This window comes from Zalophus californianus, chromosome 9 (genome assembly GCF_009762305.2).
Source record: "Zalophus californianus isolate mZalCal1 chromosome 9, mZalCal1.pri.v2, whole genome shotgun sequence".
Taxonomy (NCBI): Eukaryota; Metazoa; Chordata; class Mammalia; order Carnivora; family Otariidae; genus Zalophus; species Zalophus californianus.
This window is the reverse complement of record NC_045603.1, coordinates 65,023,293-65,041,885: the sequence shown is the minus strand read 5'-3', so window position 1 is coordinate 65,041,885 and position 18,593 is coordinate 65,023,293. Positions and strand designations below refer to the sequence as shown.

Sequence of the window (18,593 nt, the reverse complement as noted above, 5' to 3'; positions counted from 1 at the left end):
ATATATCCCTAGTGTATATATAACTTTTTTTATGTTAAAAATTTCAAATTGTGGGGTGCTTGGGTGGCTCATCCAGCTAAGCATCAACCTTCGGCTTGGGTCATGGTCCCGGGGTCCTGGGATCGAGTCCCATGTCGGGCTCCCTGCTCAGCAGGAAGTCTGCTTCTCCCTCTCCCTCTGCCCCTTCCCCCTGCTCGTGCTCTCTGTCTCTCTCAAATAAATAAATAAAATCTTTAAAAAAAATTCAAATTGTATGCATGAGTGGTATAAGTTGCAATACTTAATAACACCCACCCCCTCTTCTCTAGAACCCTCGGTTTGTTTCTCAGAGTCCGTAGTCTCTTACGGTTCGTCTCCCCCTCCGATTTCCACCCCTTCCCTTTTCCCCTCCTACTATCTACTTTTCTTTTAACATATAATGTATTATTTGTTTCAGGGGTACAGGTCTGTGATTCATCAGTCTTACACAATTCACAGCGCTCACCACAGCACACACCCTCCCCAGTGTCCATCGGCCAGCCTCCCCATCCCTCCCACCCCCCACCACTCCAGCAACCCTGTTTGTTTCCTGAGATTAAGAATTCCTCCTATCAGTGAGATCATATGATACATGTCTTTCTCTGATTGACTTATTTCGCTCAGCATAATACCCTTTAGTTCCATCCACATCATTGCAAATGGCAAGATTCCGTGAAGGTGTTTAATGCGTAAAGATTTAGCTGGAGCACCCCTTTGCCCTTTTTAGCCTTTGCCTTTTACTTGCATCCTTCTTATCCTTGAAATGCTGAAATAGATGGAAGTATAGCAGCTGCCTTGTCCCACAGTGATGAAAGCCATGTACCAAGTTGGTGAAAACTGAAAGGGAAGAGGAGCCGCGGTCCTTGGTAGCTTCATGAACAACGGCACCGGCCTGGTACGGTCTGTGCAAAATCTGATCCAAGAAAAATATAGACATTTGTCTTTCCGTAGGGTTTTATTGCTTGAAGCAAAATGGAATTTCTAACTGAAGCAATCTGTAATAGACAAAAAAACCTTTTGTACAGAATGAAGAATTCTTACAGTTAATTAATACCAAAGGACAAAAAACTCCATAGAAAAATGGGTCAGGGAAAAGACTAGCACACAGCAGAAGAGGAATAACAAATGGTCAAAAACACAAATGGGAAGATAAGCTCTATAATAATCAGGGAAATGCAGATTAAAACAACAATGATATATCACTTTTTATTCCTCAGTCCTGCTAATGATCTTATGTCTGACAATATAAAATGCTGATGAGAATATGAACATACAGAGCGCTCATACATTCCCTTTTTTTAACTTCTTTTGTAAGATTTTATTTATTCATTTGACAGAGAGAGAGAGAGAGAGCACAAGCAGGGGAGCGGCAGGCAGAGGGAGAAGCAGGCTCCCTGCTGAGCAAGGAGCCCGACGCCAGGTTGGATCCCAGGACCCAGGGATCAAGACCTGAGCTGAACGCAGCCGCTTGACCGACTCAGCCACCCACACACCCAGATCTCATACACTCCTGATGAGAATGTAAACTGATACAACCTAATGGAGACCAATTTGGTATTTTCTACCAAAAATGAAAATACACATACCTATTAATGAAGCAATTTCTGTTGTTAGCATAAATTCTAGGAAACTTTCACCCATGTGTGCATGGGGACAGATATAAGGATATTCATCAGAGAGCCGTTTGTAGTATTAAGCGGTTTGAAACAACCAAAATACCTTCAAATGGAGAGTACATAATGAAATATGGAACGCAGGAACGATGAAATACTATATAGCAACGAAAAGGAGTAAATTACACTAGACTCTATGAATCTTGAGAAGATAATGTTACGTGAAAAAATAAATTTTTAGAATATATAAAATACACAAAACAGAATTACAAATTGTTTATACCAACTTAGTATATAAAGTTGTTTTTCAATAAAAAGAGAAACAATAAATCTATGCTAGTGATTGCCTTGATGGGTAGAGGGACTGGTTACGGTGCATAAAAGGTCTGCATTTTCATCCAAATATTTTATTTCCCTTTAAGAAACAAACATGGAAAGTTGTGACAATTTTTAAATTTTTTTTAAGATTTTATTTTTTTATTCATGAGAGACAGAGGGAGAGAGAGAGAGAGAGAGAGAGAGAGAGAAGCAGAGGGAGAAGCAGGCTCCCAAGGAGCAGGGAGCCCGATGCAGGACTCGATCCCAGGACCCCGGGACCATGACCTGAGCCGACGGCAGACGCTTAACCATCTGAGCCACCCAGGCGCCTGACAATTTTTAAATTTTTTATAGAATTTTACCCAGTTGCCCTCCATTATTGAACAATCCATCTTTTCCCCCTGATTTGAAATACTAGTTCCCACAACCCAACAACAAAAAAAACAATCAGATTTTAATATGGGCAAAAAGCTTGAATAGAGTTCTCTAAAAAAGATATGAAAATGGACAATAAGTACATTAAATGATCCTTAACATCATTAACTAGTAGGCAAATGCAAATGAGTTGTTTTTGGTTTCTTTTTAGATTTTCTGTTTCTTTACTGATATTTTCATTTTGTTCACACAATGCTTTCTTAACTTTCTCCACATCCTTCTTTAGTTCTTTGAGCATCTTTAAAAACAGTTGTTTTAACATCTTTTTCTAGTATATGTGCCATTAATTAGATCTTTATGAGTGATATTTGCTATTGTTTTGTTTTTTTCATTGGTCCATATTTACTGTTTTTTGTATGCCATGTGATTTTTTGGTTGTTGTTGTGGAATACTGGGCATTTGAATCTAATAATGTGGTAACTCTGGATATCAGATTCTCCCCTGTCCCCAGGGTTTCCTGTTTTTTGTTATTGCTTTTGTTTATTGTTATGGTTTGTTGATTGTTGTAGGCTGTCTGTGGGAGGATCAGCCTGAGGTAAAACTAAAATTCTTCTCAAGTCCTTTCAGAGCCTTTCCCTGGGCATGTGTGGTCACTTCTAGTTTTCTTGCGTTTGCAGTTGCTTTTTTTTTTCTTAAGATTTTATTTCTCCATTCAACAGATAGTGGGAGAGAGCTCAAGAGAAAGCCGGAGCAGGGGGAGCAGCAGGGGGAGAGGGGAAAAGCAGCCTTCCCCACTGAGCAGGGAGCCAGATGCGGGGGTTCGATCCCAGGACCCTGGCATCATGACCTGAGCCGAAGACAGATGCTTAACAAATTGAGCCACCCAGGCACCCCAAAATAAATAAAATCTTTAAAAAAGAATTAACTGTGGAGGGGCGCCTGGGTGGCTCAGTTGGTTAAGCGACTGCCTTCGGCTCAGGTCATGATCCCAGGGTCCTGGGATCGAGCCCCGCGTCGGGCTCCCTGCTCGGCCAGAAGCCTGCTTCTCCCCTTCCCCCTGTTTGTGTTCCTTCTCTCGCTGTCTCTCTCTCTCTCTCTCTCTGTCAATTAAATAAATAAATAAAATCTTAAAAAAAATTAACTGTGGAAATAAAGGAGCATTGGTTCAAGGAAAAAGCTGAGGGGCGCCTGGATGGCTCAGTCGGTTAAGCCTCAGGTTCTTGATTTTGGCTCAGGTCATGATCTTGAACCCCAAGTCAGGCTTCTGGCTTGGGCTCAGTGGGAGTTGGCTTGAGATTCTCTCTCTCTCTCTCCCTGCCCCTCCCCCCTCTTGTGTGTGCTCTCTCTCAAATAAATAAATACAATCTATTATTTATTTGAGAGAGAGAGAGCACAAGCAGGGGCAGTGGCAGAAGGAGAGGGAGAAGCAGACTCCCCACTGAGCAGGGAGCCTGACTTGGGGCTCGATCCCAGGACTCTGAGATCATGAACTAATCCGAAGGCAGATGCTCAACCATCTGAGCTACCCCGGCGCCCCAAATAATAAATCTTAAAAGAAAAAGAAAAACAGCTAAATCTCAGTAAAAACAGTAAGCTTTGTGTTGTTTGAACTTGCCTTATTTCCATCCCTCTCTCCCTAGCTCTGCAGTCGCCTGGAAGACAAACTGTCTTACAATCATAGTGCTTTGGAAAGCATCATCCTAGCAGCCTCTGGATGGGGAAGAACAGGTTGGGAAAGCCCCCAAAAGTCCGATGCCCAGAGAATTACTGCTATTTGACCTTGCTGGCAGCTCCCTGGAAAAGCCCCATTCTCAGGACTTAGCTTTCACTTGACTCAGAACTCACTTAGCACCAACAATCCTATGTATTTGTTGAAAACCACTTTTAACTGTTTACCATTGCAGTGGCTGTGGCGGCCATAATAGGGAAAACAGAGTTTGAAAAAAATTTTTTAAGGAAAATCTGGAGAATGAGATGTCCAGAGAGGGTTTTGAAAAACCGCAACGTATATTTTTGGAAATCCAGAATACCACAAATCCATGCAGAGTTGTGCCTGTGCCCAGGAGACCGTGAGCTCAGTGGCTACAAATGACAAAGAATACAGACATTACAGAACTAGCTTGGAGAAGTCATTAAACAAACAAACGACAACAACAAACAGGAACAGCATAAACTCCTGGGGAGAAACCAGATGTTCTTGTGTATGAGTAACTTGCACAATGACACAGGTAGCACCCAGGCCACATAGATATGTATTGTAAAAGTTTCCCCACTTGCAGTGAACACCTGAAACTCTATTTCCTTTGATTATCTACTCTCTCTGGAAACTTCCCACACCAATCTCAGGGCATTGCTGTCAGTGCTAATGCTCTTACCAGATTTTCTTTTTGAGGAATGTGGATGTGGAACGGAGGGATTTGAGAGGAGGATTGGCTTCTTGAATGGTGGAGATGAAAAACTGGGGACACAAATTTGCCTTGATCTCCGCCATTTACAAAGGGTAGCAAAAACAAAACAAAACCTTTGCAAAGATACAGGGCACTAAATGAGAATACTTGCCTGGGTTCCTGATGCCCTTCCCAATGACTTGCACAAGTATTTTCTTAGGACTGACTGCATTGGAAGTTTTGAGTGCTGTGAGTGAGCCTGAATTCTCGTAGTGAGAACTTATTTTTTCTTTTTCTCTTTTCCCCTTTTGTCTTTTTCTTTCTTATGCTACCTCGGGTTTTGTTTTCTGTAACTTCCAACTAAAGATATACTAACTTTACATGGGCTGCCATTTGTCTTTAGAGCTTTTTAAATATTATTTTGTTCATTTGTAGGGAAAAGAGAAATCATTCTAGATATTTCCAGCACTAAGGGATTTATAAAACCACTGGAAGGGTTGGAGGACAAAGTTCAGGGAAGGGCCACGATTATCCAGTTCTCAGCTAGGTTCAAAGATTGAGATACGTGGGGCGCCTGCGTGGCTCGGTCGTTAGGCATCTGCCTTCGGCTCAGGTCATGATCCCAGCGTCCTGGGATCGAGCCCCGCATCGGGCTCCCTGCTCGGCAGGAAGCCTGCTTCTCCCTCTCCCTCTCCCACTCCCCCTGCTTGTGTTCCCTCTCTCGCTGTGTCTCTCTCTGTCAAATGAATAAATAAATCTTTAAAAAAAAAAAAAGAAAGAGTGAGGTACTTGTTGTTGTTGGTAGGGTCAACGGTTCTGGGGACAGTTCTGTTGTCACCAAGGCCCGCAGCGTCTTACTGAAGTTGAAAATGAGAGGTGGAGGAGGTTGTGTTGATTCAGCAGCTTCCAAAATTAACAAGTGATTAATACATTCAAGCCATGCTGGAAATATTACAGCTTCTGGGAAAGAAGAAAAAACAACATGAGATTGCACTTAAAGGGTATATTTTTCCCCACAGGACTCCAGGAACTTGGCGTTTTTAGCCACTGCTAATTTTTAATTATTTCATGATAACAGCTTGTTCCACTCTAAAATAAGACTGGCGGGGCGCCTGGGTGGCTCAGTTGGTTAAGCGTCTGCCTTTGGCTCAGGTCATAATCTCAGCGTCCTGGGATCGAGCCCCATGTCGGGCTCTCCGCTCAGTAGGAAGTCTGCTTTTCTCTCTTTCTCTGTCTCTGTCTCTCAAATAAATAAATAAAATCTTTAAAAAAATAAAATAAAATGACACTGCCACTGTGAAGTGGCTTGACTTAACGTGTCTAAGGTAGGACTTTCCCTCACGTTAAAGGAATAATCAGACCTGCCCGAAAAGTAGCCTGTGGGTCTCGCGTGCTACAAATATGATGACTCTGTGTAAAAGAATTTCTACAACCAATTATAATAAAATTTGAAGGAGGGTTTACAATTCATTCTATCTCCTAAAATCCTCCTATCTTGTGTGGGCCTTGCTAAACTGTTTAAACAGAGCATTCTATTCACCCTCCTTCTCTGAGGATTCCGGGATGGTATTGTTAGTTTGAAAAGAAGCAGAGAGGTGATAATGGAGGGTTGTAGAATCCTGGGATGTCAGTTAATCCTAGAATGACCTGTAATGAACTGAATTATGTCCCCTGCAAAGTCCATATATTGAAATCCTAACCTCAAGTACCTTAAATGTGAATGTATTTGGAGATAGGGCCTTTATTTATTTTTTCTTAAGGTTTTATTTATTTATTTGACAGACAGAGAGAGAGAGAGAGAGCGAGCCCAAGCAGGGGGAGCTGCAGGCAGAGGGAGAGGGAGAAGCAGGCTTACTGAGCAGGGAGCCTGACTTGGGGCTCGATCCCAGGACCCTGGGATCATGACCTGAGCCAAAAGCAGATGCTTAACCCCGACTGAGCCACCCAGGCACCCCTAGATAGGGCCTTTAACTAGGTAATTAAGATGAAATGAGGTCATAGGCTATGACCCTAATCTAGTATGACTGGTGTCCTTATCAAGAGACAAGATTAGGGGGTTCCAGGGTGGCTCAGTTGGTTAAGTGTCCTGACTCTTGGTCTTGGCTCACGTGGTGATCTTATGGGTCATGGGATAGAGCCCCGCTCTGGGCTCCACACTCAACCTGGAGTCTGCTTGGGATTCTCTCTCTCCTCTCCCCCTGCTCCCTTTCCCTCTCTCTCTCAAATAAATATTAAAAAAAAAGGACAAGATTAAGACATCGACACCAGGGAAAAGGTCCCACATGAGGACATAATGAGAAGATGACCATCTGCAAGCCAAGGAGAGGGGCTTTGGGAGACACAAAATCTGCTGACACTTTGATCTTGGACTTCTAGCCTGCAGAAGTGTAAGAAAATAAAATTTGTTGTTTAAGCCACTCAATGTGTGGCATTTTGTTTTGGCAGCCTGAGCAGACTAGCGCGCACGCGTGCGCTGTGCTCGCGCACACACACACGCACACACACACACACACACTTTTTTTGGTAGAGAATGTGATCATGTCACATAGTGGTCGTGGATTGGAGACCAGGAGGGATGGTGGGGGAAGAAGCCTGGTTGCCTGACTCCTGGTTTCCTTCCATTATACCACATTTCTAGGCTATATTCTGGTTTGTTGACCACACAATTCTAATTTAGGATCCTGGGATGCAATATTGTGAATTAACTGTGCAGATGTCTGACGTTCACTAAGTAGGCAGTATCACTTGTATTCCAGAAAACACGAGAAGCAATCTTGTACCAAGAGAGTCCAAATTATTCTTTCCTGGCACATCTCTTAACCCCTCTGAAGTAAGGTCTTTATGATTATCAGCAATCTGCTATTTCAAAGTTGAATGTATGAAATTTCCATTTATCCCCATGCATATGTGCAGAATTTGCAATTACAAATTGTTTTTCATGACCAAATTGATTATCTTGACTAGACATCCACGAAATGAAATATATAAGGTCTGATTTTCAGCTTGAGCCTTCAGTATACACCATGTGGTTTAATACAAACACTCTTAACTCTTTATTCTGTTGGGATTTCTTTGAAAGACATTTCATTTTAATGTATTCAAACAAAACCCACAGAAAAATACTAAATCAGGGACGCCTGGGTGGCTCAGTTATTTAAGCATCTGCCTTTGGCTCAGGTCATGATCCCAGGGCCCTGGGATGGAGTCCTGAGTTGGGCTTCTTGCTCAGCGGGGAGCCTACTTCTCCCTCTGCCTGCCGCTCCCCCGATTGTGCTCACTCTCTCTCTGACAAATAAATGAATAGAATCTTTTTTTTAAAGATTTTATTTATTTATTTGAGAGAGAGAGAGAGAGCCTGAGAGGGAGGAGGGTCAGAGGGAGAAGCAGAAGCAGACTCCCTGATGTGGGGCTCCATCCCGGGACTCCAGGGTCATGACCTGAGCCGAAGGCTCAACCACCTGAGCCACCCAGGCGTCCCAATGAATAGAATCTTTAAAACAAAACAAAACAAAACAAAACGAACCCCAAAACTCTTAAAAAATAAGAAATACGCTAAATCAGTAAATAGCATAAAAGTGTACATTGTGGGAGGGAAACTGGACCCAAAAGTTTTCATGATGTTCATAACTTAGTGTCATCATGTCTGCTTGCAATTTTTAATGTTAACTCTCCACCATTTAGTCACCTTTATAACTTGGAAAAACAAGTTGTCTCCTATCTTTCTGGGTTGGATGATTTTTTATCCTGTATCAAAGCTAACAAAAATATGTAATGTTTTCCCTGTTCTTTAATATTTGAAGCAAGGGATTTTTCTTCTGCTTGTACTTTCTTTGGGGTCAGCTTCAGTTAGATATACTTCAGTTACAATAAAACTCACTGATTGTAAGTGTGCAATTCAATAAAGGTTGAGAAGTGTATTTAGTCATGTAACCCTCACTACAATCATGATCTAGAACATTTCCATCACCTCTAAAAGTTTATTTGTGTCTGTTTGGAATTTGGCCTCTGGCAAAGTCTGGTCTAATTTTTATCACGGGAGTTTTGCCTTTTCTAAAATTTCATATAAATGAAATAATACAATACGTAGGTGTGTGTGTGTATGTCTTCTTTCACTTAGCAAATTGCATTTGAGATTCACCCATGACTTTGTATGCATATATAGTTTATTACATTTTATTGCGGAATAGTATTCTATTGTTTGTTTATCCATAGCTGGTTGAAGGACATTTGTGTTGTTCCCAGCTTTTAATGATTGTGTATATAGCTACTGTAAACATTCAAACAGTGGCTTTTGTGTGAACATACATTTTCATTTCTCTGGGGTAAATACCTACAAGCAGGATTGCTAGGTTATATATTAGGTATATATTTGGCTTTATAAGAAACTGTGAAGACTGCTTTCCAAAGGGGCTGTAGCAGTTTGCCGCTAGTAAGGTATGAGAGTCCAATCATTCTTCATTCTATTGTCTGCTATTGTCAGGATATTTTGTTTTAGCTATTCTAATGGGTGTGTAGTGCAGTCTTTTAAAATTTACACTGCAGGGCGCCTGGGTGGCTTAGTGGGTTAAGCGTCTGCCTTCGGCCCAGGTCACGATCCCAGGGTCCTGGGATGAAGCCCCGCCTTGAGCCCTGCATCGGGCTCCCTGCTCAGCGGGTAGTCCGCTTCTCCCTCTCCTCCCTGCTCGTGCTCTCTCTTGCTATCTCTGTGGCTATTTCTCTCTCTCTCTCAAATAAATAAAATCTTAAGAAAAACAAAAACAAAATTTACACTACAGGGCTCCTGGGCCGCTCCGTCCATTAAGTATGGGGCTTTTTTTTTTTTTTTTTTTTTTATGTACTTGACAGAGAGAGACACAGCGAGAGAGGGAACACAAGCAGGGGGAGTGGGAGAGGGAGAGGGAGAAGCAGGCTTTCCGCTGATCAGGGAGCCCGACGCGGGGCTTGATCCCAGGACGCTGGGATCATGACCTGAGCCGAAGGCAGAACCTTAACGACTGAGCCAGCCAGGCGCCCCAAGTATGGGGCTTTTGATTTACTCTCAGGTCATGATCTTAGGGTCATGAGATCCGGCTCCGTGTGAGGGTCCTGGCTCAGGGCAGAGCTGCTTAGGATTCTTTCTCCCTTTCCCTCTGCCCCTCCCCCAGCTCCAGCTTGGGCACACGTGTGCACATGCTCGCAAGCGCGTTCTAAGTAAGTAAATAAATAAAATTAAAAAAATTTACACTACATCTTGGTGGAGTGCAGTGTTATCTTAGAATGGCCTTATTTATTTATTTCAAAGATTTTATTTACTTGTTTGAGAGAGAGGGAGTGTGTGCACATGAGTTTGGAGGGGGCGCTGCAGAGGGAGAGGGAGAGGGAGAAGTAGACTTCCGACTGAGCAGGGAGCCCCACACCGGCTGGATCCCAGGATCCTGAGACCGTGACCTGAGCAGAAGGCAGACACGAATGGACTGAGCCACCCAGGCGCCCCCAGTGTGGCTTTAATTTGCCTTTCCTTGATGAATAATGAGTTGAGTACCTTTTCCTATATGTATTGGCCTTTTGTGAAATGTAGTTGTCTTCTTTTGTCCATTTTTTATTGAATTGTTTTTTTTTAATTGACTTGGAGGAATTTTTAAGAATTATATCCTGGGGGGGGTGGGGGGATGGGTTAGCCTGGTGATGAGTATTAAGGAGGGCACGTTCTGCATGGAGCACTGGGTGTTATACACAAACAATGAATCATGGAACACTACATCAAAAACTAATGATGTAATGTATGGTGATTAACATAACATAATAATAAAAAAAGTTTATATCCTGGGTATGAGTCCTCTGTCAAATGTATATGTTGTGGTTTATCTTTTCACTTTCTTACTAGTATTTTTTTAAGATGTTATTTATTTATTTGAGATTGAGAGAGAGAGTACAAGTGGGGGGGAAGGGCAGAGGGAGAGGGAGAAGCAGACTCCCTGCAGAGCAAGGAGCCGATATAGAACTTGATCTCAGGAACCCTGGGATCATGACCTGAGCCGAAGGCAGATGCTTAACGGACTGAGCCACCCAGGCGCCCCGTATCCCTGGAAATCCCTGGAAACTATGAGTATATTACGTTATATGGTAAAAAGGACTTTGGCTCATAATCAAGTTAAGGATCTTGAGCTGGGGAGATTATCCTGGATTATCCATCTGGGATGTATGTAGTCACAGGGTCCTTATAAGGAAGAATGATGGTCAGAGTCAGAGAGGAAGAATGTGTTTATAGAAGGAAAGTCAGAGATTTGAAGACACTCTGCTGCTGATTTGAAGGTGGAAGAAGGAGCCATGAGCCAAACAATGCAGGTAGCTTCTAGAACCTGGAAAAGCAAGGAAACATATTCTCTGGAGTCTCCAGAAGGAACAAAGCCCTATCGACACCTTAATTTTAGCTGACTGTTCTGACCTCCAGAGCTGCGAAGATAATAAATTAGTGTTGCTTTATGTCACTAAATTTGTTGTAATTTGTAACAGCAGCTTTGGAAATGAATGTAATGTCTCACCTTCACACTTCACTAAAAAGCAGTTTTTCCATTTTTTTCTTTATTTTTCAGTGCTTACTGTATCCTGTTTAAGAAATCTTTGCCTACCCCACACTTGTGAAGTTATTTGATATTTCCTTGCAGAAGCTTTATTGCTGGGATGCCTGGGTGGCTCAGTTGGTTTGAGCGTCTGCCTTCCGCTTGGGTTAGGATCCCGGGGGTCCTGGGATCTAGTCCCGAGTTGGGCTCCTTGCTCAGTGGGGAGCCTGCTGCTCCCCCTGCTTGTGCTCTCTCTCTCTCTGATGAATAAATAAATAAAATCTTTAATTAAGGGGCACCTGGGTGGCTCAGTTGTTAAGCGTCTGCCTTCGGCTCAGGTCATGATCCCAGGGTCCTGGGATCAAGCCTCGCATCGGGCTCCCTGCTCAGTGGGAAGCCTCTTCTCCCTCTCCCACTCCCCCTGCTTGTGTTCCCTCTCTCATTGTGTGTCTCTCTGTCAAATAAATAAATAAATAAAATCTTTAAAAAATAATCTTTAATTAAAAAAAGAAGCTTTATTGCTTTACCTTTTACATTTGGACCTGTGATATATTCTGAATATGAATAAATTTTGGAGTATGTTGTGAGGTAGGTTCAATGTTCATTAAAAAAAAACAACAACAAAAAACAATAACAAGAACAAAAAACAAATGTCCAATGGCTCCAGCACATTTACTGAGAAAAAAGAATCCTTTCCCTCCTTGAATTGCACTGGCACTTTTGTCATCAATCCAATTTATGCATATATTTGTGTCTGTTCTTTTCTTTTTTAAAAGATTTTATTTATTTATTTGACGGAGAGAGACACAGTGAGAGCAGGAACACAACAAGCAGGGGGGAGTGGGAGAGGGAGAAGCAGGCTTCCCGCCGAGCAGGGAGCCTGATGCGGGGCTCGATCCCGGGACCCTGGGCTCGTGACCTGAGCCGAAGACAGACACTTAATGACTCAGCCACCCAGGTGCCCTATTTGTGTCTGTTCTTACATCAGGTTCATATTGTCTTAATTTCTGTAGCTTTATGGTAAATCTTGAAATTTGGTAGCATGTATCCTCTAACTTCATTCTTCTACTTTAGTATTGTTTTGGCTCTACTAGGGTCTTTGCATTTCCAAACAAGTTTTAGAACCACCTTGTCAATTTTTACAAACCTATGAGGATTTTGAATAGGGTTGTACAAGGGAAGCTGGTTTGGTACAGAAATTTAGATCCTTCAGCTAAATTTTACTCTATTAAATCTTTGAATATGGATATTTTTCTGGTTTGTCTGTTAATAACTGACTTTTTAAGTTTATAACAACATAAATTTATCATAGTAACATATGCTTATGGTATAGAGTCATATTTGCTTAATTCAGTGAGAGGGGAAAAATGGTGTTCAAACCATGGGTCATGAAATCAATTCAGTGGTCCTTATCAGCATTATGTGAAATGAAATAGAACAGGAAATATCAGAGTATATCATATTTAGTTTTGTAAAACCTTTATACCAGCAAGTATATATATCTATGTTCTGGGTCATGTTGTATAGAATATTTCTTATTTTGAGTTGTGTTGAAAGCCCATGGGTACCGTATGGTGCTGGGTTTTACAGTTTTATCCCCACAAATCCCCTTTTTTAAGTTGAAGTGTAGTTGACACCGTTTGGTTTTAAACTAAGAAATATTGCCTGGGGGCACCTGGTGGCTCAGTCGGTTAGGTGTCTGCCTTCGGCTCAGGTCGTGATCCCAGACTGGTCATGATCCCAGACTCCCTGCTCAGCGGGGAGTCTCCTTCTCTGCCCCTCCCCTGGCTGGTGCTTTCTCTCTCTCTCTCTCTTGCTCACTCTCTCTCTCTCGAATAAATAAATAAAATCTTAAAAAAAAAAGAAACCTTGTCTGCTTACAGACTATAATTATCAAACTATTTTTTAAGTAAAAATACAAAGGATAGCATATTCAACTCAATTAACTTGGAGGTATGAGGGATAACTGCTTTGAATGGATTTTATATGAATCACAAGTATTTGAACAGACAGATTTAACTGAATTGTAGGAAAGAGCACTGATCTAGAAGTCAGAGAACTTTATTATTTTCAATGTTCTTAGTTAAATCCCTTGCTGTCTTATTTGGTAAAGATAGAAACAAATCTTTAGGTCATTTATCTCTCAGAGTTGTGGGCATGAAAGAAATCTTGTAATACTTTGAAAAGCAGGGGCAACTGTTTATTTACCTCCCCAGTGTTGTCGAAAGGTATCAATATATGGGGGCACCCAGCTGGCACAGTCAGAAGAGCATGTGACCCTCGATCTCAGGGTCCTGACCTGGAGCCCCACATTGGGTATAGAGATTACTAAAACAAAAACAAACAAACAAAACAAAACTAAAAAAGAAAGAAAGGTGTCAAATATGGATGTAAGCAAGCTTAGTGATGTCTGTAGTTAATTCTGGCTCCTGTGGAGACCAAATTTAAGAATATATCACATTCAAAAAAAAGTATTTAATGTAAAGGCTGTTTTTAGGCAAACAGGCTTGAGCAATGGAATGTAGAAAGGGCACATCGACCACCTGGCGAAATACAGACAAGCCCATCAGGGGACCCACCTCAAAATATCCATAGCCCTAACTAACCAATGGGCTTCTTACAACTGGGCACAGTTCCCCAAAAAAGGGAACATTCCATATGTTGCCATACCTCCTCATCTTCCCCCTTTAAACACAGCCCCCACCCACTGCCGCCTTGCAGACAGCCTCTCTGCTGTCCTGCCCCTGGCCCCTTGCGGTGGATTCAATAACCTTCTATTTCCTTTATTCTGCTTCACGTGAATTCTTTAACTGCTGGTGCTAGTGGCTTCCACCCAACTGTGGCCCCACATTTGGGGGCCCCCATCTGATCGAGAGAAGACACCCCATTTGGGCACCAAATATATCACATTTCAAGAACTTGGATGAAATAATGCTTGGATTAATGAAAATATTAAAGAAAGACTATTATGTCTATTCCAGACAATTATGGAGAGTAAGCTGTTTATTGATTTATGGATCTGGGAATCTGGTGGCTAGGGGTAGTTTTCTCATGTGGGAGGCTCACAGTTTTCCTTTTACAGGTTGAAAATTTTATGGCCTCTAGTAAAGATAATATTCAATAAATACCTATTGATGGGTCAATTTTTAAATATGTGATTGGGTCATGTTATTATCCCTATAGTTATTGTGATTTGAAATGACTTAGTGGAGAGATGAAATACGGATTTTTAAATGATTTTTAAATTAGTTTGCTTTTTGGCCATTGGACACCACTATTCATAACTCATTATATCAAAAGCATTTAATGTTCTTGTTGAAACGAAAATCTTGAGATATAGGGCCTTTTACACTATTATAAAGCGGTTGATAAAAAAAGACAACCAAATGATTTTTTGCAACCTAGATAATGCGTACCTAACTTCAAAACTGTAGGGAGTTATTTGCAAAGAAGAGACAAAGAAAAAGCGATTAGGATGGGATAACACTGAAATTATGTGTATTTATTTTTAAATTGTGAATCTTTACAGGTACGGAGTATCATTCTTCAACTCATACCACCAGTGTGTAGTACATTGCTTGGTACAGAGCTGGCAATGATAAATGTTTGCTAAATTTTATTTTTTTAAAGATTTTATTGATTTATTTGAGAGAGAGAGAATGAGATAGACAGCACGAGAGGGAAGAGGGTCAGAGGGAGAAGCAGACTCCCTGCTGAGCGGGGAGCCCGATGCGGGACTCGATCCCGGGACTCCAGGATCATGACCTGAGCCAAAGGCAGTCGCCCAACCAACTGAGCCACCCAGGCGCCCTGTGTGCTAAACTTTAAATGAAAAAATTGAGGGTGGAGGAAGTTTAGAAAGTAAAGCCTGAGTCGCATTATGTCTGAGAAGAGGAAGTAAAGATTTGGATTTCTTCATATTCTAGCCCTTTTTAATCCCGTATCAGAATTGGTATCTCTAATTCACTGACATTTCCTAATCAAGCAAATTCTGCCAATTTTCTTTTTTTTTAAAGGAATATAAAACTATTTATTGACCACTGTTTACCATATGTTTATTTACAATAAAGTAAACAATATACAGTTGGATAACATTCTGACTACAAAGTTACTGTTTTTCCTGGTTTCTGCTGAACCAGTAACTCAAATACTGAGAAGACTGAGCCTCCATGTCAGGAACGAGTTGGGGTAAAGAAAATACATGCAGGTTAAGAATTTGGATTATAAAAGTCTGTTCACCCATTTATTCCAACAGGTGCTAAATTGCCAACATCTCTAACCATCTGATTATGATTAGGTTTCCATGAACAAAGTCTTAGACATTCCATGAATCATGACCTTTTAGTCAATACAGCACAGAGATTTCAACTTCTTGAAAAGGAATGGTTCACTAGAAGGAACCTTTAAATGTCCATTTAACTAAGTTTTGCTTACCTAATTAAAACACACCAGGACTTGTCTAGTTTTGTCATTTGGGTGGGGAGGTTGTCGGTGGTGATAAAATTTTCCTTTCAGGGATCTTGCAAGTGAACTTGCATTTATGACTGTAGATATGAATACGGATTCTGATATGGCTGCTTTTAAATTGTCCAATTTAAAAATCTGAAAGGTTAAGGCTTCAGGAAAAACTTCAGTTTAACTTTAAGTGATTAATTTCTTAAGTTGCTGAAAATGATAGCATTCCGGAAACACGGGCTTATCCATGGTTATAAATGCTGTTTTTGTTTTGGTGAATGTTAAAAAACAAAAAGCATTTATGTATGTATTTTAAGTATACACACAAAAACCCCCTAAATAAACAAAAAATCCAGAATGGTCCTTAGGCATATAGGAGTTAAACACAAATTCTGACTGAGTAACGACTATGAAGATTTCCCCCAACATTTAGAAAAGGTGTTCTCTAATGCAGGGGGATAATATACCATGGTCTCAAATACTTTTTTTCTGATAAAGGAAGCAACTACAGAAAGCTTTTATTTGTTCAAAGTAACCAGTGCTATAGATGCAAAAAAACCCCAACAACTCCCCCAATACTACTTCAAAACAAACATATCGAACTTGATTTTCATTAGAATGTTATTTCTTCACACTAATAAATCAAAAAACAAAGACCCGGATTTTATATATATATATATATATATATAAACAATGCAAACAATTATTGAGCTTCATCTTCTGGACAAGAATGCCAAGTTAGTCTCTCTTCATAAAAAGCAATTACAATCTGAGGACACTTCATATTTGCCTCTTTTGCCAGCACCAAGTCTGCCTCATCTGAATCTTTCCACTTCATGAGAAACATTAATTCTCCACTGCTGTCCGTGGCACCAATTATTCGTTCAGGATCAAGACCTCTGGCAAAGCCTCTTGGTTTATCAGCAGCATCTCTTTTCTTCTTTGATTTGCTATCATCAGATTCACTGTCAGATAAAGATTTTCTTTTTGTACCATCTTTTTCTTTACCAGCTTTTTGAGAATTAAGAAATGCTTCAATTAACTCTGGACAATCTAAATTTTCTTCAGGTTCCCAAGTATTGTCAGCATCTGTAAATCCCTTCCACTTCAGGAAATACTCCACCTTCCCATTCACTACACGTCGGTCCAGTACTTTTTCCACCACAAATTCTTCAGGCTCTGCCTCTTCTACTTTTTTACTCTTTCCATTTTGTTTCTTTCCCATTTTTTGCAATGTAGTTTTATTGGAGGCCATTTTTTATTGCAGACTTGAAGAGCTATTATTCACCGCCTCCGAGCTGCTCCGGGTCCCGGGTCTGCGGCGTCTCCGGCCCTGCGCACCTCAAGCTCCAGCCACATCCCAAATTCCGCCAATTTTCACAGCCTTCTCAGGGAAAGGATTTTATTCTCGACTGAATTTTGTCTTTTCCCCTCCCCATTCTTCCTCCCTCTCTCCCTCCCTCCTACCCTTCCTCTTTAGTATTTTGGTTTGTTTGCTTTCTAGGGGATGTGGTCTTTCTTTCCAGAATAACAAAGTTGTGAGATAGTTTATTGACTCCAAAGAAGTACCCACTGTGGTTAACTCCCTTTACCTCCTGGGGCCTCATTTTTCTCTACCTTAAAATCTAGAGAGTTAAATGATATCATTTGTTCGCAAACCAACCTACGCATGGGAATCAACTAGAGAAGCTTTTGAAATATAGATTTCCTAACTGAACCCACAGAGACTTCGTTCAATAGGGCAGGGCCTCAGAATATGTGGGTTTAGAGATCTCTCTGTGACTGCTGAGAATCACTGGAATGATATAATCTGTGGGGTTCTTTCTACACTACACCTCAATTCTTTTGTTTTGCTGATATTTTTCATATTTTGGCTGTCTGATCACAAGAGCCCAAGTCAACCCTAATGCCTAGATAACAATTTCTAAGCGCTTAACAAGGTAAACCCCACATCAGAACAATGAAGATACCTAAGTCAGTTAAATTAGAGATTAATTTTTTTATATACTTAGAAGTGCTAGTTCAAGCTTATACCAAAAATAAGGACTTGTTTAGTTCTATCAGCATATCTGCCTCCAAATGGAATAATTAGTCATAATTGGCACAATATGTAAGATAAAAAACATACGCCAAATCAAACAAAACTGGCCACAATTTCTTTTTTTCGTTTCTTTTCTTTTTTTTTTTTTTGAAGATTTTATGTATTTATTTGACAGAGAGAGAGCGCACAAGCAGGGGGAGTGGCAGGCAGAGGGAGAGGGAGAAGCAGGCTCCCTGCTGAGCAAGGAGCCAGATGTGGGGCTCGATCCCAAGACCCTGAGATCCTGACCTGACCTGAAGGTAGCCGCTTAACCGACTGAGCCACCTAGGCGTCCCTGGCCACAATTTCTTTATGTCTTTTTACTATTCTCTCTGATTGCACCCTATGGCTAATCGGGAAAAAAGTTTAAATAATAAGAGTTTAGTGCTGGACGTCAGCAAAACCTGGAGTAGGAATTTCCCAAGTCTCATCACCCCTCCCAAGCCCCAGAAATATAGAAAAAGAAGCATATATTTTCAGAATTCTGTGAACTCTGAAAAATAGTCAAAAGCTTACAACAACCAAGCAAGTGTTGACTAAAAGAAAAGGTGGGGGAGCACTTCAAACTAGTAGGAAGGTTTTATAGTGAATTTACATGCCCTGTCCCTCTCCCTCTCCAGTGTGGTAGAAGTCATAAAGTGGCAGATGTGTTAAAGTGGCCACAGGCTCAACGTGGCCACAGCGTTAAGGCAGTGGCAGTCTTAAAGCCGTAACAGCTCATGTCACCAGTATGGAACCAATTCCCTGTTTCTGGAGGAAGCAGAGCAGATCGTATTCCTAAAACATTTTATGTCTGTTCTAACATGTT

At 41.2% G+C, this 18,593-nt stretch overlaps 2 protein-coding genes across 2 annotated transcripts in view; both read right to left on the bottom strand.

The window, feature by feature from the left end:
• LOC113921438 (acyl-CoA-binding domain-containing protein 5-like) overlaps nt 1-18,593 on the bottom strand; it is an 85,801-nt gene that overhangs the window by 28,808 nt on the left and 38,400 nt on the right. The window lies entirely within an intron of this gene.
• LOC118357346 (chromobox protein homolog 3) lies at nt 16,057-17,058 on the bottom strand. The gene has a single exon (XM_035729282.1). It carries the CDS (start codon nt 16,958-16,960, stop codon nt 16,409-16,411), a length of 552 nt encoding a protein of 183 aa, XP_035585175.1. The 5' UTR covers nt 16,961-17,058; the 3' UTR covers nt 16,057-16,408.

Coding starts and splice junctions, on each gene's coding strand:
- LOC118357346 (XM_035729282.1), bottom strand. CDS start 16,960: ATGGCCTCCAATAAAACTACATTGCAAAAAATGGGAAAGAAACAAAAT.